Source organism: Pelophylax lessonae (assembly GCF_965119305.1).
Source record: "Pelophylax lessonae genome assembly, chromosome: 11".
NCBI classification, from domain to species: domain Eukaryota; kingdom Metazoa; phylum Chordata; class Amphibia; order Anura; family Ranidae; genus Pelophylax; species Pelophylax lessonae.
In genome coordinates this window covers 11965045-11988139 of record NC_138778.1, presented here as the reverse complement: position 1 = coordinate 11988139, position 23095 = coordinate 11965045, and the positions used below count along the sequence as shown (strand labels likewise).

The window sequence follows — 23095 nt, the reverse complement described above, 5'->3', positions numbered from 1 at the left end:
ACAATGTGTTGGAGCTGGAGAGAGTCCAGAGAAGGGCAACTAAACTGATTAGGGGGTTGGAGGACCTTAACTATGAAGAGCGGCTGCAATCGCTCGATTTATTCTCCCTGGAGAAGAGACGTCTGAGGGGGGACATGATAGCAATTTAGAAATATCTCAATGGTGATCTCAGCATAGAAAAATTTGAAGGAATTGCCTGAGGACTCGAGGACATACAATGCGATTAGAGGAGAAGTGTTTTAACCTCAGGCAACGAGGGGGGTTCTTTACTGTTAGGGCTACAAGATTGTTGAATTCTCTACCACAAGAGGTGGTTTCTGCGGGAAGTATGGTGGCTTTCAAAAGACTCTTAGACGTACATCTCAAGGATCAGGACATTAAGGGCTATGTGAGATGATTACAGCCACACACACCAACACAGGTTGAACTGGATGGACTATTGTCTTTATTCAACCTCACCTACTATGTAACTATGTAACAATAGCACTGCTGACTGCTTCTCCATTATATGCCATGCAGAATGTGGAAAAAGACAAGGAGCTATGATCTCCAAACAAGCTGACCTAGCAATACTGGCCCATTGGATGTGTGCTTGGCTGGGATTACCCAATGGCTTTTATGTACAATATCTCTGTGCTTAGCAATGTACACATACTAGGGCCAATTTAAACAGGAGCCAAGTAGCCTACAAGCATGTCTTTGAAGTGTGAAAGAAAACCACCCGGAGAAAACCCATGCAAGCACAAGGAGAACTTACAAGCTTCAGATAGTCTTGTAATAGAAAAGTGTAGCACTATACGACATTTCAAAAGCAATAAATTTAAAAATATCTACAAACCAGTCATCAGTAATATAATTACACTTTACTGTCAAAAGTATTGGGACGCCTGCCTTTACACACACATGAACTTGGCATCCCAGTCTTAGTCCGTAGGGTTCAATATTGAGCGAAGAAATTAGCGTTCCATCAGTCCGCAACTGCACCATTACCCCAAAATCGAATAAATGAAAAAAAGGAGTTGTAGGCTAGAGAGGGGGGCTATATCGGTGCTGTTAATCCCGACCCAAGAGACAAAAAATGTTTTATTCAAACAGAATAGATGTAAAAAAAACCTTTATTATACATTTTCTAAAATTTCGTGCAAGAAACGTACATTTATACAACCACCAACATGTATCTAAATAACATATACGTGGACCTCTATGGTTCAATATTGAGTTGGCCCACCCTTTGCAGCTATAACAGCTTCAACTCTTCTGGGAAGGCTGTCCACAAGGTTTAGGAGTGTCTATGGGAATGTTTGACCATTCTTCCAGAAGCACATTTGTGAGATTAAGGGCCGTACACACTTGACGAAAATCGGACGAAATATCCTCCGATTTTTCTCTGTCTTCTCAGCGTTCATTACCGTTTTTAGTCGACGGTGCATAAATGTTCACAAAATTTCTCGTCCGATTTTTTTTTTTTTTTTGGCACATTTGTTCCTAGACTTCCGGGTTGTCAGCAAGTTCAGATCATGTGCGGTCTTTCGTATCCGATTTTTCATGGACGTACTGCATACACATTAAATAAAAATCGGTCATCTGGGGACGGACGAAAAAAATTTTGGTGTTTGTCCCTCCGTTTTTTTTCATTGAAAATGTCGGCATCGGCTGCTGAAAGTTGTGTACACACTAGGCGAAAATCGGACGATTTCACATCGGGCGGCAATTTTTGGCAGATTTTCTACTAGTGTGTACCCCACTTTAGGGGCTGATTTTGAACGAGAAGGCCTGGCTCGCAGTCTCCACTCTGATTCATCCTCAAGGTGTTCTATCGGGTTGAGGTGCAGGCCAGTCAATTCCTCCACCCCAAACTCACTCATCCATGTCTTTATGGACCTTGCTTTGTGCACTGGTACTCAGTCATGTTGGAACTGGAAGGAGCCATCCCCAAACTGTTCCCACAAAGTTGGGAGCATGAAATTGTCCAAAATGTCTTGGTATGCTGACGCCTTAAGAGTTCCCTTCACTGGAACTAAGGGACCAAGCCCAACCCGGGAAAAACAACCCCACACCATAATCTCCCCTCCACCAATTGATTTGGACCAGTACACAAAGCAAGGTCCATAAAGACATGGATGAGTGAGTTTGGGGTGGAGGAAGATGATTTGTTTTCTAATTGGAATACATTTTGGAGTAGCACAGACTTCTTTACATGGATACTAAGTTCTTGTAGTTTGGTCTCCAGGCCTCAGTACAGTTTTGTCTCTCATTATTGATGAGTTTATGGAATTTTGTGATTTTTACCGATGTTGGCTTGTCCATGAATCAGAAGTCAGATTAGTTAGCTGTGGTGTTTTTCCCTGTCATTGCAGAGAATGTTCCCGGAGGACAAGGACATGAGGACACGGACTGGCCCAACAACCGAACCTGCAAATCCGAATGCTTCTCAGGTGAGCCAACTAAAGAGGTACAGTGTATCTTACTATTCATATTGCGTAGACCAGGAGTTGTCAAACTTTTTGAAACTGAGCCCTGTAAATTCTTCCAATCCTTTTTGCCCACAAAAAAAAAAAAACAAATCAATAATAGTATGGGACTACAAAACATGTATTTACATTCTAGAATGCTGGGGATGGGGCCTGGTGTCTCTGGGGTGGAATGGGGATTCTAGAGGAGGTTGGGAGACTCTGTAGCTGACTTGAAAGTTTTGTAGGGGATTACGTTTCTGGAGGGAGCTGGGGCAGCTATGGGGGCTTGGATTCCGGGAGGGGGCTGGGGGTCTCTCTAGGGGGCTTTGCAGGGGCACTGTGGATGAGTGGATGGCTTTCAGGAGGTTGGGGGCTGAAAAATCTGCAGAAAGCTAGGGGGCACTATGGGAAGTTGGAGGGTACTGTGGGTGGTTGAGGGCTTTTCGGGGGCCTAGGAGAACCTGCTTGCTCATTGAGTTATGAATTTGTATCAGTGTTCCTTTGATCTAATCTCCAGTATGAAGGCAGGTGACACAGGAAGCTGCATAGTCTATGTCAGGGCTAGGCAACCTTAAAGAGGTGGATATCTACCTGAACAACATGGGGGAAGTCAAATGGCACTTTTCCACTGCAAGTACCGGCTCAGCTCCACTTGGCCCTGCTTGGCCCGGTTTGGTTTTCCACTTCATGGTACCACATGGTACGGTGTTGGAACAGTTCGGTACGGTTTGGTACGGTTTGCTTTTCCACTAATGTAGTACTAAAGTAAGTGGGTGGGATAACAACGATTCTCTGACTAATCAGTGGCAAGTAGTGACAAACAGTCAAGGCTGCATGCAAAGGATTCTGGGATATGGTACCGGTACGGCCCTCTTGGAACCACAACTGAGGTGGTACTGTTTATGGTATTGTTTAGAGAGCCGTACCGTTCGGTTCCATGTAGTGGAAAAGCGCCGCCGTACCGCACCGAACTGTTCCTACACCGTACCATGCGGTACCATGCAGTGGAAAAGCACAAAAGCGAGCCGAACCGTTCGGTTCAATGCAGTGGAAAAGCACCATAAGATCACTGGGTACAGTGTTGACTCCTCACACTTGATTTAAACCTCTAATTGCCATACTACCATGTCGCAATCACGTGTTTCACATGGTAATCAGGGGTTTAAATCAGGCGGTGAGGAGGCAACATATCGACACCTGTCAAAAACATCCGATCGCTTTTCAGAGGAGCAGCAGTGCTTGCTGCACTTGTAAATGAGCCCTTTTTCGGAGCGGCACCCTTAGGGCTTGTTTACACGTGAAGCTGGGGGTGATAAAACCCTGCTGTTGAGTTATGGTTTTACTGCCCCCATTCCCTAACCTAATTTTAGTTGCTGAGGCAGCAGCCAAAGGTGCAAACATTCTACAGCAGGAATTAAGCCCCTTGTTGCTTTTGATTGGTGCTACCGCCTGCCAATTGCGATCCATGCAAGTAAATGAGGCCACTCTTCAAGCGCCCCGCAACTACATGCTTCTTTGGGGTCCAAGGGGTTAAAGCAGGTTGTGAGAAAGCAACACAATGCTGCTAATATGCCCGGTGTATTTTCTTCTTTCCTGCTGCTGGCACCATTCTGGAGACCACTAGCCGAGATAAGAGGTGGAGTGCAGTTGGTATCATTCCGCATGGGATAGGATCCAGCACTAAAGAGGAGGCATTGACTTATGCGGCTCTTGCTCCCTTCTACAGATCCAACTTTACAAGTAGTCCCTCTGTATTGCACTCTTTGATGCTCTGGAATAGCGGGTTAGCAAGCCAAGATCGCGATCCACCCGTCACCTATCCGTGATTTACAATTTGCTGACCCCCGGTCTAAATAGTGTCATCCTCCCCACTGTATACAGTAGATTGCAGGAACAGCTGTGGATTTATCCATTTACCTAAAGCTCCCCTTTAAGCTGCTGTAATGTTGATAAAAAGCTGCTGTAACCCTGACATCAAAAATTTCACTCATTTATATTACCAGTTCCCGCCCGACGTATGGCAAGATGACACCGGTGGGAGCCTCTCGTTGATCTGGGCGGATGTCAAGGCACCGGCTGCATCCACCAGATACAGCCGATGACTGAACGGTACCAGTACCGGTGTTCTGCTTAAAACTCCAAATCACCCAAATCTCCGACCACGTCACTTCCGGTGACTCTACAGCAGGAATAATTCTAGATTTTGACGAGTTGCTGTTTTCATAGAACATCGGCAGCCTATACATTCCGGTACACGCTATAATCACTGGACATTGTTAGTAACGACTGCTACTAACCAACAACATGGCTGCCTCCAGGGCGGCGACAACTTTTTTTCCTCCTTACCCAGTGTTCTGTGAAAAGAGGCAACTGCTCGTGTACTGGAATGTATAGGCTGCCGGTGGTCTCTGAAAACAGCAACTCGTCGAAATCTCCAATTATTATTCCTGATTCCTGCTGTAGAGTCACCGGAAGTGACATGGTTAGAGTCCTCGGCAAGTTGGAGTTTTCAGCAGAACACCCTGGCCTGCTGCCAGTACCATGTGACTGCTGTAACCAATCACAGCAGATCACATGACAATTGTACACAACGGATGGCTTCCTTTCAAGCCATCCATTGTGTCCAATTGTGTTGCTAGCTGTGATTGGTCAGTGTTAGAGATGAGCTTGGGCGTGTTCGAGTTTGCATGTGCCCGATCCCGCCAGGAAGCCGACACTGCACTCCACTAATCACAGACAGTGAGACATTTCCCGATCTGTGCAGCTACAGATCAGGAAATGTTTCACTGCCTGTGATTAGCGGAGTGCAGTGTCAGCTTCCTAGCGGGATCGGGCACGTACGAACTCGAACACGCCCCGAGCTCATCCCTGGTCAGTGTGATCACATGGTACAGACTGGGCCAATCACAGCTAATTACAACAAAACAAACTGAATGAATCAATTTCATTCAGTAAAATGCTTGCATATAGAAATGTAATGCACTGCTTTATGCAAACATATAATGTGTTAAAAAAAAATTGTAAAAAAAAATGTTAAGTCAAATTATTATTTTATTTTATTTTATTTTGTTTGTACTGTCCCCAGTCAGTGTCCCTGATCACCGCACACCAATTTTATAATGACACATCTAAAAAAAAAAATTTTAATTTCTTAATTTTCCAAAAGCTTATGACAAAAAAAATGACGACTTCAAAAAACCCGCCATGCCTCTTACAAAATACCTTGGACTTTCCAAAAAGGGGTCATATGGGGGGGGGGGGGTTGTATTGTTCTGACATTTTAGGGCCTCAAGAAATGAGACAAGCCATCAGTACATCAGGACTGATTAATTTTCATATATCTAGTATCTCACAAAAGTAAGTACACCCCTCACATTTCTGTAAATATTTTATTATATCTTTTCATGTGACAACGCTGAAGAAATGACACTTTGCTACAATGTAAAGTCGTGAGTGTACAGCTTGTATAACAGTGTAAACAGTGTGGCGGCAACCGGGTGAGGAGTCATTTCTTCAGTGTTATCACATGAAAAGATATAATAAAATATTGACAAAAATGTGAGGGGTGCACTTACTTTTGTGAGATACTGTATACGCACACCATAGTTTGCAGACTCTCTAACTTTCCTACAGACTAAATAATACACACTGATTTTGGGTATTTTCACCAAAGAAATGTGAAAGAATACATTTTGACCGAAATTTATGAAAAAAGATTATTTATTTGCAACATTTTATAAACGGAAACAAAGAAAAACGTTTTTTTTATTTTGAAAACAACAAAAAAAAAACCCAGTGGTGATTAAACACCACCAAAAGAAAGCTCTATTTGTAAAAATATAGTTTGGGTACAGCGTTGGATGACTGCGCAATTGTCATTCAAAGTGTGACAGCGCTGAAATCTGAACATTGGCCTGGGCAGGAAGGGAGTAAAAGTGCCCGGTATTGAAGTGGTTAAACTGGTTAAGTTTCATTGTTATCATGCATCTTGTCTCTCTAGATTTTCTCTCATTCTGATTTTCTCTGCCCTTCCCTCCAGACAATGATGATGCAGTAGAAGAGGACGGCGGCTGTCTCCGGTCTCTGGACCCCGGTGCGTTCTGTCTCTTTGGTCAACAATTGGTCAGCTGCAGCGGTTGGTAGTGGTGTGGGAGATTAGGTCACACAGATTTAGGGCTCTTTCACACGGTCCGCCTCCGTAGGCGGATCCGTGCTGCTCAGTGGGGATCGATCCGCCGATCCCCGCTGAGCCGGCGGATGACAGCTCCGTCTCTGCTTGCAGTGTGGAGAGGGAGGTGTCACAGCTCCCGCTGCTCTCTATGGGGGATCGGATGAGAGCGGACCGCCTGTCCGCTCTCATCCGATCCGATCCCTGAACGGATGGAAAAATAGGGTTTCCATCCGTCCAGATTTCACGGACAGGATCGGATACGGATGGCAGCGGGTGTCAGCGGAGGTGTCTCCACTGACATCCACTGCCCCATAGAGCTGCATGGAGGATCCGATCAGATCCGCCTAAAAAACTGACAGGCGGATTTGATCGGATCGCCCGTGTGAAAGAGCCCTAGGTCGCACACCTTGTGCCCCATCCTCCACATCTGCATGGTCAAAGGACCAGAATGGGTTAGTTACCATTTAAAGCACAACTCCGCTATTGTGGGGAAAAAAAATAGTGAATATAAAAACAAATAATATAGTGTAATTGAATGTTATTAAAAATGACTTATTTTCAATGTGCAGCGCTGTCATTTTCTGTAAAATGCAATATGGTGACCTGGAGACATTCTGTACACTGATGGTGTACAGAAGCCCCCCCCCCCTCCCCCAACAAAAAAAGAAAAAGTATTTTCTAGCTTGTGTAATTGGCTTACTGATTCTCCCAGAAGTCTGCACTAAGATTATAGGTTGAAGTCAGATTTTGGGCATCCTCTGTAACAAATACGTCATTTTTGTTGAGATAATCCCAAAGGGAAATCACTTCTAAAGGGATGCAGACTCTGCCACTTTGCTCATGAACCCTGCAGGTGCTGCCGCTGATTGATAATGATAAAATCACTCCCATACAGATTCTGCTTCAGTCTTTTTTTTTTTAAGATTTTAAATAACAAGAAAAAAACATAATTAAGTAGCAAAATCGGGTACAAAATGGTACTATCATCATAGTCAGTATACAATAAAAGAAATTGGTGACAATAATAGATGAAAGATGATGAGGGGTTCAGGCATGAACCCATATAAAGTCCATAAGTTGATATGAGAAAGTATATATCCAAGTGGTCGACCATGAAGAGTCAAGTGTAATACTAACTCCCATGGAGATTTGCTCGGCACATGGATACAAACATCTATTTCTTTAGAGATTAACAAAAGGTAGGAATTTGCAACAGAGTTTGTTAAAATCCCTGCAATGTACAGAGATCACCCAGACAACAGAGTTTGTTAAAATCCCTGCAATGCACAGAGATCACCCAGACAACAGAGTTTGTTAAAATCCCTGCAATGCACAGAGATCACCCAGACAACAGAGTTTGTTAAAATCCCTGCAATGTACAGAGATCACCCAGACAACAGAGTTTGTTAAAATCCCTGCAATGTACAGAGATCACCCAGACAACAGAGTTTGTTAAAATCCCTGCAATGCACAGAGATCACCCAGACAACAGAGTTTGTTAAAATCCCTGCAATGCACAGAGATCACCCAGACAACAGAGTTTGTTAAAATCCCTGCAATGCACAGAGATCACCCAGACAAAAGTGGAGTTACTCTTTAAGTCTCCATTTTTATAAGGCCTTAGTTGTTCTTGGTTAAATTTTACTTCCTGTAATTTTGATTAGGGTTGCTGTTAGAAATCACAGGGTCCCATACAGCCTACTAGACAGCCCCCCCCCCACCCCCACCCAGCCAAAAGAAAGTGACTGAGGATCTAGATTTATCAGTCCCTTTTCTTTGCAGCCTCAGCTGCACAGATGATTGAATAGGAAGCGCTCTGAGGCTTCCTGCTCATTCACAAACTGAGACACAGTTTACTATGATTCGGTGATGAATAAACACAGTAGTGATTGGTACAGATTGCTCACTGCGTTCATTCAGGAAAGGAAGGGGCCTGTAAATTACATATTTGCCAGCCCCTTTTCCCGCTCTCCATCCTGAAACATCTCCCTGTGTGCCCATAGCAGCTTCTAGCGGGAGGTAAGTTGGCAGAGCTGTGGGGGAAAGGGGCACATGAGAGGTCTGGACAGAAAATGGAAGATGCACATGTGCCAGGACCCCCCTGCAGTGCAGCCGGAGGGAGAAAGAGAAGGAGATGCTGGCAGCACTGTAAGGGGAGGCAGAAGAGGATCGGTGTCTGCAATAAGACAGTACAGCCAGCCTTCCTGTTCAGCAGGTGCCCGGGCCCCCTTTTTGAACTGATGGGGTCCAGGCCCAGTACAGGAGGGCTGGTTGTACTGCCTTATAAGCAGCCCTGATCTTGATATTAGGATGGCCTCCCTGTGCCCCTTTACAAGACATTCCTTTGTTAGGACCGGGGATGGGCCAAGATAAAGACTATGTTTGTTGATACGTATTGAACACACTGTACTTCTCCTTGTAGAAGACAGACGTGTGTCCAATGCTGAAATCGCCCACTATGTTTTTTTTAATCCCAGCAGGGTGCAAGGATCTCCTTTTGTGTAGAACCATAACATTTTTGTCATACATGGATCAAAATTTGGCCTGTTCACCATGGACCAGCCGAGATTCGATTCAATGCTGATTGTACCCAAGTTGATCCATAATTGACTTTGGTACAACCAACCTGTCAGATTTTTTACATGTGATTACTGACGGTGTTCTGCCAAAAACGCCAGCTCGCCAATATCTCCAACCACGGTGACTCTCCAGCAACAATAATTGGAGATTTCGATCAGTTGGTGTTTTCAAAGAACACCGGCAGCGTATACACTATGGTACACGCTATAATGATTGGACAATGTTAGTCCGCCCGCTAGTTGTCACCGCCTTGGAGGCGGCCATGTTGTTGTTGTTTAGAAGCTAGAAAAAAGGGTGTACTCCGTGGCCTCCCTCAAATATAACCGAAGTTATATGAACACAGTAAAAAATTGGGGGAAAAAGAGGTATGGCGCTGCCTAATGAATAGATGGGTGGGTACCCCATACCACCACCCATCTATTCATTTAGGAAGCGCCATACCCCTTTTTCCCCCAATTTTTTACTATGCTGGTACTATGTATGTATGATGTTGTTGTTGTTTACTAGGGGGCGGACTAACAATGTCCACTCAATATAGCGTTTACCATAGTGTATATGCTGCCGCCTGTTCTGTGAAAACACCAACTGGTTGAAATCTCCAATTATTGTTGCCGGAGAATCACTGGAAATGACATGGTTGGAGATTTTGGTTAGTTGGAGTTTTCAGCAGAACACCAGCGGCTATAGCCACTAGCCATGGTCATTGTGTTCTGTCGGCCTGAAATGCTGCCCCCCCCCAGCAGAACACAATGGCGCTGTGGGAGGAATTGAGTGAAGGTCTAGAGCGGGGGTCTCCAAACTTTTGAAACAAAAAGGGCCAATTTACTGTCCTTCAGACTTTAGGAGGGCCAGTGGGAGAAAAAAATGTCCTGGGATCCAGTGGGAGTAAACGATGCCCTATCTTTTGTGACAGTGGGAGGGCTAGTGCCCCATCGTTGATGTCAGTGGAATTAATAGTTCCTAGATGTGGGAGTCAGTTGCAGGAATAGTTCCCATTGTTGGTGTCAGTGGGAATAATTTTGCCCTTTCATTGGTGTCAGAGTGAGGAAAAGCATCCCATAGTTGCTATCAATGGAAGGAATTATGCCCCATCATTGATGTTAACGGAAGGAATAATGCCCCATCATTGATGTCATTGGAAGGAGTTGTGCCCCATCGTGGGTGTTAATGGAAGGAATTGTGCCCCATCAATGTTGTCAATGGAAGGAGTTGTGCCCCATTGTGGGTGTCAATGGAAGGAATTGTGCCCCATCATTGGTGTCAGTGGAAGGAATTGTGCCCCATCATTGGTGTCAGTGGAAGAAATTGTGCCCCATTGTGGGTGTTAATGGAAGGAATTGTGCCCCATCAATGGTGTCAATGGAAGTAATTGTGCCCCATCAATGGTGTCAATGGAAGTAATTGTGCCCCATTGTGGGTGTTAATGGAAGGAATTGTGCCCCATCAATGTTGTCAATGGAAGGAGTTGTGCCCCATTGTAGGTGTCAATGGAAGGAATTGTGCCCCATCATTGGTGTCAGTGGAAGTAATTGTGCCCCATTGTGGGTGTCAGTGGAAGGAATTGTGCCCCATCATTGGTGTCAGTGGAAGTAATTGTGCCCCATTGTGGGTGTTAATGGAAGGAATTGTGCCCCATCAATGGTTTCAATGGAAGGAGTTGTGCCCCATTGTGGGTGTTAATGGAAGGAATTGTGCCCCATCAATGTCAATGGAAGGAGTTGTGCCCCATTGTAGGTGTCAATGGAAGGAATTGTGCCCCATCATTGGTGTCAGTGGAAGGAATTGTGCCCCATCATTGGTGTCAGTGGAAGGAATTGTGCCCCATCATTGGTGTCAGTGGAAGGAATTGTGCCCCATCAATGTTGTCAATGGAAGGAGTTGTGCCCCATTGTAGGTGTCAATGGAAGGAATTGTGCCCCATCATTGGTGTCAGTGGAAGGAATTGTGCCCCATCATTGGTGTCAGTGGAAGGAATTGTGCCCCATCATTGGTATCAGTGGGAGGAATAGTGCCCCATCATTGGTGTCAGTGGAAGGAATTGTGCCCCATCATTGGTGTCAGTGGAAGGAATTGTGCCCCATCATTTGTGTCAGTGGAAGGAATTGTGCCCCATCGTGGGTGTTAATGGAAGGAATTGTGCCCCATCAATGGTGTCAATGGAAGGAGTTGTGCCCCATTGTGGGTGTTAATGGAAGGAATTGTGCCCCATCAATGTTGTCAATGGAAGGAGTTGTGCCCCATCGTGGGTGTCAATGGAAGGAGTTGTGCCCTATCATTGGTGTCAATGGAAGGAAGGAATTATGCCCCATCAATGGTGTCAATGGAAGGAGTTGTGCCCCATCCTGGGTGTTAATGGAATGAATTGTGCCCCATCATTGATGTCAGTGGGAGGAATTGGCCCTTTTTATGGTGACAGTTGGAGGAATAGTGCCCCATTGTTGATGTCAGCGACAGGAATTCTGCCCCATTGTTAGTGTATTTCGATGGAATAGTGCCTCAAGGACCAGATAAATGCAAGCAACGGGCCGCAGTTTGGAGACCGCTGGTTCAGAGCAATTGCACTTTGTAGAGTTCATATGCACTTGCAAAGTCCACATTTTATTTGCCTTTAGTAAATCGAATAATCTATGGATGACTAAAGTCTTCAAACGTGTTTTCATCTACCGTACATGTGTATGACTTCTAGAGCCAGGATCAGCGGCGCATCGTCCTTTGAATAGCTCTTGGGAACAGCTGCAATTCTTACAAGGGAAATTTGCTTTTCTGGGGAAAAAAAAACTTTTATTCTTTAATAACAGAAGTTTTTGTTGCCTATTGTGCCCTAGAAATTGCCAACGAAGAAACTGTGAGCGCCAGCCATGACTTAAAGCCCCTGATAAAAACAGAAGATTGTTCTCCAGGTAATGAATTGTATTTTGCAAATGTCATTTGTCACTTCAGCTTATGTACTTATGTATTGCGGACTAACAATGTCCACTCAATATAGCGTTTACCATAGTGTATATATAGTGTATATGCTGCCCCTTGTTCTGTGAAAACACAAACTGGTTGAAATCTCCAATTATTGTTACCGGAGAGTCACTGGAAGTGACATGGTTGGGGATTTTGGTGAGTTGTAGTTTTCAGCAGAACACCGGCGGCTGTAGCCACTAGCCATAGTCACTGTGTTCTGTCGGCCTGAAATGCTCCCCACGCCCACCCCTCCCCAGCAGAACACAATGGCGCTGTGGGTGGAATTGAGCGAAGGTCTCCAAACTTTCTAAATAAATGGGCCAATTTACTGTCCTTCACACTATAGGAGGGCCAGTGGGAGAAGAAAATGTCCCGGGATCCAGTAGGAGTAAACAATTCCCTCTTTTGTGACAGTGGGAGGGCTAGTGCCCCGTCGTTGATGTCAGTGGAATGAATAGTTCCCAGATGTGGGAGTCAGTTGCAGGAATAGTTCCCATTGTTGGTGTCAGTGGGAAAAAGTTTGCCCTTTCATTGGTGTCAGTGGGAGGAAAAGCATCCCATAGTTGCTATCAATGGAAGGAATTGTGCCCCATCAATGGTGTCAATGGAAGGAGTTGTGCCCCAACGTGGGTGTTAATGGAAGGAATTGTGCCCCATCAATGGTGTCAATGGAAGGAGTTGTGCCCCAACGTGGGTGTTAATGGAAGGAATTGTGCCCCATCAATGGTGTCAATGGAAGGAGTTGTGCCCCAACGTGGGTGTTAATGGAAGGAATTGTGCCCCATCAATGGTGTCAATGGAATGAGTTGTGCCCCAACGTGGGTGATAATGGAAGGAATTGTGCCCCATCATTGATGTCAGTGAGAGGAATTAGCCCTTTTGATTGTGGCAGTTGGAGGAATAGTGCCCCATTGTTGATGTCAGCGACAGGAATTATGCCCCATTAATGGTGTCAATGGAAGGAATTATGCCCCATTAATGGTGTCAATGGAAGGAGTTGTGCCCCATCGTGGGTGTTAATGGAAGGAATCGTGCCCCATCAGTCAGTGGGAGGAATTAGCCCTTTTGATAGTGGCAGTTGGAGGAATTGTGCCCCATTGTTGATGTCAGCAACAGGAATTATGCCCCATTAATGGTGTCAATGGAAGGAATCATGCCCCATCAATGGTGTCAATGGAAGGAGTTGTGCCCCATCGTGGGTGTTAATGGAAGGAATCGTGCCCCATCAGTCAGTGGGAGGAATTAGCCCTTTTGATAGTGGCAGTTGGAGGAATTGTGCCCCATTGTTGATGTCAGCAACAGGAATTATGCCCCATTAATGGTGTCAATGGAAGGAATCATGCCCCATCAATGGTGTCAATGGAAGGAGTTGTGCCCCATCGTGGGTGTTAATGGAAGGAATCGTGCCCCATCAGTCAGTGGGAGGAATTAGCCCTTTTGATAGTGGCAGTTGGAGGAATAGTGCCCCATTGTTTATGTCAGCAACAGGAATTATGCCCCATTAATGGTGTCAATGGAAGGAATCATGCCCCATCAATGGTGTCAATGGAAGGCGTTGTGCCCCATCGTGGGTGTTAATGGAAGGAATCGTGCCCCATCATTGATGTCAGTGGGAGGAATTGGCCCTTTTGATAGTGGCAGTTGGAGGAATAGTGCCCCATTGTTGATGTCAGCGACAGGAATTATGCCCCATTAATGGTGTCAATGGAAGGAATCATGCCCCATCAATGGTGTCAATGGAAGGAATCGTGCCCCATCGTGGGTGTTAATGGAAGGAATCGTGCCCCATCAGTCAGTGGGAGGAATTGGCCCTTTTGATGGTGACAGTTGGAGGAATAATGCCCCATTGTTGATGTCAGCGACAGGAATTATGCCCCATTAACGGTGTCAATGGAAGGAATTATGCCCCATCAATGGTGTCAATGGAAGGAATTATGCCCCATCAATGGTGTCAATGGAAGGAGTTGTGCCCCAAAGTGGGTGTTAATGGAATGAATTGTGCCCCATCATTGATGTCAGTGGGAGGAATTGGCCCTTTTGATAGTGGCAGTTGGAGGAATAGTGCCCCATTGTTGATGTCAGTGACAGGAATTATGCCCCATTGTTAGTGTATTTGGATGGAATAGTGCCTCAAGGGCCAGATAAATGCAAGCAACGGGCCGCTGTTTGGAGACCGCTGGTTCAGAGCAACTGCACTTTGTAGAGTTCAACTGCACTTGCAAAGTCCACATTTTATTTGCCTTTAGTAAATCGAATAATCTATGGATGGCTAAAGTCTTCAAACGTGTTTTCATCTACATGTGTGTGACTTCTAGAGCCAGGAATCCCTCATCACTGGTAAAGGTAATTCTCTGATCAGCGGTGCATCGTTCTTTGCATAGCTCTTAGGAACAGCTGCAATTATTACAAGGGAAATTTGCTTTTCTGGGGAAAAAAAAACTTTTATTCTTTAATAACAGAAGTTTTTATTGCCTATTGTGCCCTAGAAATTAACAATGAAGAAACTGTGAGCGCCAGCCATGACTTAAAGCCCCTGATAAAAACAGAAGATTGTTCTCCAGGTAATGAATTGTATTTTGCAAATGTCGTTATTGATGATTATGTGATTCGCCTTCTGTAAATAACACTTCAACTTATGTACTTTTTGCCATTTGTCACTAAACAGCATTTAAAGCGGAGTTCCGGCCTCGGGGGCAAAATTTAGATAAAAATACCCCGGGGACAGTCAGGGCTAGTACATTCCACAATGGATAGCCTCCGAACCGTCCCGGGTCGCACTTACCTTTTAGAAGAAATACTTACCTTGAAAATTTCTTCTCCAGCGCTGCCATCTCAGGTGTGGGCAGCTGAAGCCAGCGCGTCCTCTTCTGCGGCCTCTTCGGTGACGTCGGAGTCCCACAATGCACTGCACCGGCCCCGCTCATCACTTCCAGTGCAGGCGCGGTATCCCTGCACAGCTCCTGGGCATGCCCAGAAGCTGTTTAGCAGGGAATGTCGCACCTGCACCGGAAGTGACGAGCGGGGCCGGTGCAGTGCATTGTGGGACTCCGACGTCACCGAAGAGGCCGCAGAAGAGGACGCGCTGGCTTCAGCTGCCCACACCTGAGATGGCAGCGCTGGAGAAGAAGTGACGAGCGGGGCCGGTGCAGTGCATTGTGGGCATTGACAGGCCTTCTCGTCCACATCAGCACTTGACCTCACAAAAATTTGCTTCTGGAAGAATGGTCAAACATTCCCATAGACACACTCCTAAACCTTGTGGACAGCCTTCCCAGAAAAGTTGAAGCTGTTATAGCTGCAAAGGGTGGGCCAACTCAATACTGAACCCTACGGACACACGATAAGATTATCGGAGGAATGATCGCCTGTTTTTTTTTTTTGTGCATGCTAATCTCAGATTGAAACTGAAAAGTTTACTAAAGCTATGAAAAGTTACTAGAGTTTACATCACTTCCGAATTTTTATTCTGCCGCACGAGAACATTAGTAATGTGTTGTAGTGTATTTTCGGACTACTGTACTGATTAAACGAAAATCGTACAATCTGGTATCGTATGAGGAAAATTTTTGTGCTTGCGCCATTGACTAATATCGGATGAACTGTCGTGATAGGCTATCGAAAGCTGTGTACTAATGATTAGATTATCATACGATCGCTGCAAAAGCGCTATTTTTCATACGATTTTCAGACCGTCTGTATGGGCCATTGGACTGGGATGCCATTAACCACTTCCCGACCACCTGCTGCCTTTTTACTGTAGATCTATGTCGGCCGCGCGCGCGCTGCCGGCAGGGCCCTCCCGCCCCCCACTCGGCAGCTGCGTGTGTCAGGCGGCTCCGATTGCCACCTGACACCCGCGATCGTTCCCTGCTGAGAGAGAAGGACGGTCGGCTGTTGTAAACACATCCAACCGGCCTTCTCCCGGCAATGATCATAGAGCCCATGTGATCCTTCTATATAGGATTACATGTCTCTATGGTCATTTCAGAAGCCACGCCCCCCCCCCACAGTTAGAATCACTCCCCTAGGCTCACATTTAACCCCTTCCCTGCCAGTGTCATTATTACAGTAAAAGTGCATATTTTTAGCACTGATTACTGTAGTAATGTCACTGGTCCCCCCCCCCCCCCCAAAAGGGACAAAAATGTCAGTTAGGGGTCCGATCTGTCCGCCGCAATGTTGCAGTCCCGCAAAAAATCGCAGATCCCCGCCAATAAACAATAAAAATTACCTAAATCTTTCCCCTAGTTTGTAGACGCGATAACTTTTGCGCAAACCAATCAAAATACGCCTATTGCGATTTTTTTTTTTTTTTTTTTTTACCAAAAATATGTAGCAGAAATCAAATTGGCCTAAATGTTAAAAAATTTTGATTTATACATTTTTTTTTTTATGTGAATTTTTTTTTTTTTCAAAATTGTCACTCTTTTTTTGTTTATAGCGCAAAAAAAAAAAATCGCACAGGTGATCAAATACCACCAAAAGAAAGCTCTATTTGTGGGGAAAAAAGGCCGTCAATTTTATTTGGGTACAGCGTCGCACGACCGCGCAATTGTCCGTTAAAGTAACGCAGTGCCGAATCGCAAAATAGGGCCTGGTCATTAAGGGGGCAAATCCTTCCGGTCTTAAAGTGGTTAAGGTTCATGTGCATGTAAAGGCAGGCGTCCCAATACTTTTGGTAATATAGTGTATTTGCCTTTAGTAAATCAACCCCTATGATCTCTGCTGAAGCAGCCTAAACTTTGTTCCTCCACTTTAGTGGAGATCACATGACCAAATGACAAGGCTTTTAGACATGGAACCAGCAATGGTGTTGGAAGCAGCGATTTCTCCAGCAAAGGTAGCTAAGTCAGCCCTTCCTTCCACTATTTATTTTCATATTTTATTAAATATGTTAATATTTGTATCTAATTTAAAGTCTTCTTAAAAAATCCATTTTATTTTTTCCTCAGTGTCAGAGGTCAGCACTGGATTGAATGCAGCAGGTAACTCCCATGATGCACCTGGCCCCATGCTGTGGATAGCGGAGGATGGCACCACTTCAACTCATTGGGTGCCGTGGCTCGCCTTCTCTTATGACACGCCCATCATGAAAAGGCATAGAGGGCGCCAAAAAAAGCGTCTTAAGGAGCCCGACGAGCCCTCGGATACAGGTGATGTCTCATGGCACATCACTCACAACCCTACAGAGTTAGAAGAGAATTCTAAAAGTAGGCTAAGGAACCTCCCTGCCTTGGGTTGGGTCAGCAGACAAAGTCCTTCGCCGGCAACACTCTCGTGTGGCGAATGCAATATGTGTTTTTACAGCGTGGCCGAACTTAAAACTCACCAAATCCTGCACAGCGAGAAAACTCAGCTAAGGTGTGAAGACTGTGCTGAGGTCTTTGATGTCAAGAGCGATCTTGAAAAGCATAAAGCCAAGAAACATGGCAAGCTGCGCTATCCTTGCGAGGTCTGCAGCTTGCAGTACAATTACCGCTCGCAGTATATTATTCACCAGCGAACCCACACCGGCGAGAAGCCGTTTTGTTGCAAAGAGTGCGGCCAGGCATTCGGCCATAAATGCAGCCTGCTCATACACATGAGGAAACATTCGGGGAGCTCGCTGTTTGAGTGCGGCCGGTGCGGTAAACTGCTGGACACAGAGCAGGCCTTAGAGAAACACCGCAAACTACGATTCTGTGTCAATTGTAAGAAATGCTTTACTCGCCGGGCGCTGAGACGCCACCTGAAAACGCACACGCCGGACGAGATGGGGAAAAAAGACTCTAGCTAGACTCTCGAAAAACTTTCCTTGGTCTCACCCAAAATTTCTGTTTGTTCTAAAAGGACCAGTATGCACCTCCTTTGTGGTCTTAAAACTAAGCCTCTATCTATGGCAGCCATTCTGTGTCTCTTGGACCACATATTAGTTGGAGTCATTGCCAGTAAAACTGACAATTGTCCGAAAACCAGTGTTCAGTCTAAGAATGTCAGCCGCTATGGATTACACAGGTCACACAGGTCTTTTGCTTTGTGATAGGTTCCCCTTTAAGAGTCATTGTCAGGAACCGTAAACCAGGTGGAGACAGAAAGTGCAGTTAAAAGCACACCTTTAATTAAATAGCAAAAATAACACCATTCAGGAACATAGTCAAAAACTGAAGCCAGGGTCTGGATGAAAGAGTGGGTTATCAGACGAGCAGGAGCCAGGACACCAGAAAACAGCGTAGTCAGGAGCAAATTCAGGAACAGGTAAAGAAAGGGAAGTCAGCCAGGCCAAGTCGTACAGGAACATAGGCAGGAACACACTGGAGATCATAGACCACGCAAGGGCAAGGAGGAAATGAGCTAAGCGCAGTGATGGCAAACCTTGGCAACCCAGATGTTTTGGAACTACATTTCCCATGATGCTCATGCACTCTGCAGTGTAGTTGAGCATCATAGGAAATGTAGTTCCAAAACATCTGGGGTGCCAAGGTTCGCCATCACTGAGCTAAGCTGTTTAAATAGCAAAAAGAGGCTGGCTGTAGGCTGGACTAATGAGGCAGGTAAATGGTAAGCAGGTGAGTCACTGTGGTAACAATGAGTGGCCTAGTAAATAGCCAACAGCTGAGCAGCTTCTATGCACTGAAAGGAACTGGCTGCTTGTAAATAGCAGGAGCCCAGACTTGCCAGTTATTAATGTTAACCTATCACAAACCAGGGAAATTCATACCAAGCCTATGGTAGAAAAATACTTTTGAGTTTTGGGTTTGGTGCCTCAAACCAAGGTTGTTGGGACTTTAAGGGCAAGAGTAAACAAAATAAAGTATCATAGAATAAAAATTGAACAGTTTATTTTCAAAAAAGTTTTACAAGGTAATAGACAAGTTTGTTGTGGGTGGGTTTAAGGTCCATCGTGAGAGAAGTGAAGAAGTTAGAAAGGTAGGTGACAAGGTGAAAAATGGTGACTTTTGAGGAACATTTGTCTCTGTTGTTCCATGCCTGTATTTCAGGCTTGGAACTTTGTTCAGAGGAAAATGTCCAGGAGATTATCCTACGCGTTTCGGCTCTATAGGTATTAGCCTTTTTCAAGGATAAGTCACCATGTCTAGAAACAACAATGAATTGTAAGTTTTTTGCACATATCAAAAATTTAAAGTAGAATTATGCAATGTGCTTTATGTTACATACATCTTCCTTTTGTCTGGTCCATATGTGAAAGGTTTTCCCCAGGTTTCTAAGTCGCATCAAAAATACTTAACTCCACTTTTGTTGAGAAAGAAAAATTCCCTCTAGGTGATCAATATACATTGCAGGGATTTTAACAATCTTTGTTGCAGATCCCTACCAGGTTTTGCTCTGAATAAATAGCTGTTTGTATGGCTATGTCTTATGTAGACTGATTTTGAATGGGAGAGTCTGGTTCATTATAATCAGCTGATGCTCTGTCGGTGTTCTGATGAAGAAAGCTGCAGTGTCGGCATCCCACAAAATTTAATTAACCCTTTGGGGAGTATCCCCCCCCCCAAAAAAAAAAGCAAATTCCTATTGCAGGAGGTGCCTAAAATCTGACTTGCATTTTAGTATAGACTACTGAGAAAATCAGTGAGCCAATCACGCAAGCTGGAAATCAAATTTTTGGAGATGTTTTGTACACCAATGTTATACAGAACCCCTCCTCGTTACCATGTTGTATTGAATTTTATGAAAAAATTACAGCGCTCCAGTTTGAAATGGAAAGGTAATTTTTATAAAATTAAATTACAATATGGCTTGTGCTATATTCTTTCCCACAAAGTGTAGTTACGCTTTAATCAAAGGTCAATTCCAGAGGAAACCACATGTCAAAACCACTAAAAGTTCAGTGATGCCCTGGCCGTGATCTGGGTGGAAATACCCCAGGACACCATCCGTCATCTCATTAGGAGATGCCCCCCCAGACTGACAATGCTGCTGTCTGCTGTACCCCCTGTGCTCATTCCTCCAGTAATGGGCCATACACACTATACAATTGTCTTTAGATTTTTTCCTTTAGATTTACCAAAACCATATAATATGAGGTCAGATCTAAACGCGTTTTAATTAGTATGCAATCAGGCAGGTCCTTGTACTACGTAGTTGAAGGTAAATCTAAAGGAAATCTACCAACAAAAGTTGTACAGTGTGTATCCAGCTTAAGTGGTGTCTCACTAATACCGGAGGTGTGTTACTGGCCAGATCACCAGGTGAAAGCAGAGGCCTCCACATCTAATGATTGGTAAGCTGCAATATACAGTAATACATTTTTGGTTTTGGGTTTAATACTACTTAAAGCGGAGTTCCAACCTGAAAATTATTTTTTCACTGTCTGCTTGCTCTTAATAACCTGTAAAACAATTGGATAATTAAAAATATTTTTTTTATTCACTTACCTTCTTTTTAAAGAAAACATACTTACCTTACTTCCTCTTCCTCCCTCTGCGGACACGGCCGCCGCCGTCACTTCCTTCTTTCATTGACTCCTGGGAGCTGAACCTCATCGCTCCCAGCAATTAATGCGCCTGCACCGGCCCCGCTCGTCAGTTCCGGGGCAGGCGCTTCATTCCCTGCTAAACAGCTTCTGGGCATGCCTGAGATGGCAGCACTGGACAAGAAATTTTCAAGGTAAGTATTTCTTCTAAAAGGTAAGTGAACCTGGGGACAGTTCAGAGGCTATCATTGCTGAAATGCACTAGCCCTGACTGTCCCGGGGGGATTTTTATCAAAATTTTTTTTTCAGGCAGGAACTCCACTTTAACCGCTTGCCGACTGCCGCAAGTACATATACTGCGGCGGTCAGCCCCGTGAAGGCAAAGTGACGTATGGGTACGTCACTCGCCTGTGAGCCAATAGGGGGCGAGCGTGCGCCGCCGGAGGCGCGCTCCCGCCCCCACTCGTTCACGGACACCTCCGTGCAAGTGACCGGCGGACTCGATGTCCGCCGGTCACTCGCGATCGTCAGTCACAGAGGGAGAAAGGCAGACGGCTAATTTAAACAAAGCCGCCTGTCATTCTCCCTTGTGTAACAGCAGAGATCATATGGTCCTGCTATGTAGGACCGTAGATCTCTGCTGTTACATGAAAAGCCACATCCCTGCACAGTAAGAAGCACGCCCCTAGGGACACACTTAGCCACTGCATCACTAATAAAGTTAAACCCTTCACTGCCAGTGTCATTTTTACAGTAACAGTGCATATATATAGCACTGATTAGTAATGTCACTGGTAACCCCAAAAGTGTAAAAAATGTCAGTCAAGGGTCCGATCTGTCTGCTGCAATGTCGCAGTCCTGCAAAAAAAATCGCAGATTGCCGCCATTACTCATTAAAAAAAAAAAACAACAAAAATGACAAAAAATCTTTCCCTTAGTTAGTAAACGCAATAACTTTTGCGCAAACCAATCAAAATACGCGTATTGCGATTTTTTTTTTACCAAACATATGTAGCAGAAAACAAATTGGCCAAAAATGTTAAATTTTGATTTTTACATTTTTTTGGGGGAATTTCGTATAAAAAAATGTGAAAAATATTGTTATTTTTGCAAAATTGTCGCTCTTTTTTTGTTTATAGCGCATGATCAAAAAATCGCACAGGTGATCAAATACCACCAAAAGAAAGCTCTGTTTGTGGGGAAAAAAAGGACGTTTAGGTACAGCGTCGCACGACCGCGCAATTGTCCAGTAAAGTCACGCAGTGCCGAATCGCAAAATAGGGCTTGGTCAGGAAGGGGGTAAAATCTTCCGGGGCTTAAGTGGTTAAAGTGGTGTTACAACCTCCAGCCTCCCCCTCCAAAAATTAAAAGTCAGCAGCTACACATACTGTACACATACTGTAGCTGCTGACTTTTAATATTAGGACACTTACCTGTCCTGGAGTCCAACGATGTCGGCACCGCAGCCCATGTTTCCATCAGCTGTTGGGTGCTACCGCCGCCACCATTGCCGGTGAGGGAACCCGGCAGTGAAGCCTTACGGCTTCACTGGCAGGTCCCTAATACGCATGCGTGAAGCGCGCTGCACATTCGGATTGGCGGAGGAAGAAGGAGGGGGCCAAACTTCCGAGGGACATCGCAGCGGTGCCGTCTCCCGGAAGTGGGGAAGGGTACCTGTCAAAAACAGGTACCCGTTCCCCCCTTCCCCCTGAAAGGTGCCAAATGTGGCACCGGAGGGAGGGGGGGGGGGAGAAAGCAAATGAGTGAAAGTTCCACTTTTGGGTGGAACTCCGCTTTAAGCACAGGTAGGGGGCAGCACTGTAGGGTTGCACTAAAAATGGCCATACATGGCTACGTTTTTTTCCAATTATCCAGAAGGCTGATTGAAATAAACTGAACAGGTTCCCCCAGCCACACCATCGAGATAGAAGATAGAGGAATCCTACCAATTGTGCTATTATATCCTGATAGCAGGGGCTCCTCCACTGTCAGAATACACTGATCAGCATTGCAGCAGATTGGCTACAGGGCTGATAGAACAAACATTTTCCAACAAACCCATTCATGAGATCATTGGATTGACCATTAGATTGATCAGAATTTCAATCCATCTGTGGCCAGCTTGAGCCGTGGCATTGTTGTGGATTTTTCTGGTTGAGACACTGAAAAAAAAAATAACACTCACCGGCCGCTTTATTAGGTACACTTGTTCAATTGCTTGGTAACACAAATTGCTAATCAGCCAATCACATGGCAGCAACTCAATGCATTTAGGCATCTAGATGTGGTGAAGATGACTTGCTGAAGTTCAAACCGAGCATCAGAATGGGGAAGAAAGGGGATTTAAGTGACTGAATGTGGCATGGTTGTTGGTGCCAGATGGGCTGGTCTGAGTATTTTTGGGATTTCCACACACAACCATCTCTCAGGTTTACAGAGAATGGTGGGAAAAAGAAAATATCCAGTGAGCGGCAGTTGTGTGGAGGAAAATGCCTTGTTGAGGTCAGAGGAGAATGAGCAGACTGG

The 23095-nt window shown here is 45.0% G+C and overlaps 1 protein-coding gene across 3 annotated transcripts in view; it reads left to right on the top strand.

Moving 5' to 3' along the window:
• LOC309567098 (uncharacterized protein) overlaps positions 1-23095 on the top strand; it is a 62591-nt gene that overhangs the window by 24062 nt on the left and 15434 nt on the right. Inside the window, exons 8-10 of one of the 3 annotated variants that reach the window (XM_082272427.1) lie at positions 6493-6546; positions 12030-12104; positions 14643-14727. In XM_082272427.1, the coding sequence (XP_082128553.1) occupies positions 6493-6546; positions 12030-12104; positions 14643-14727 (214 nt within the window). Of the gene's footprint in view, positions 1-6492; positions 6547-12029; positions 12105-14642; positions 14728-17114; positions 18177-23095 lie in introns of those variants that run through there. The other 2 variants (XM_082272426.1, XM_082272425.1) reach the window with 2 other exon arrangements.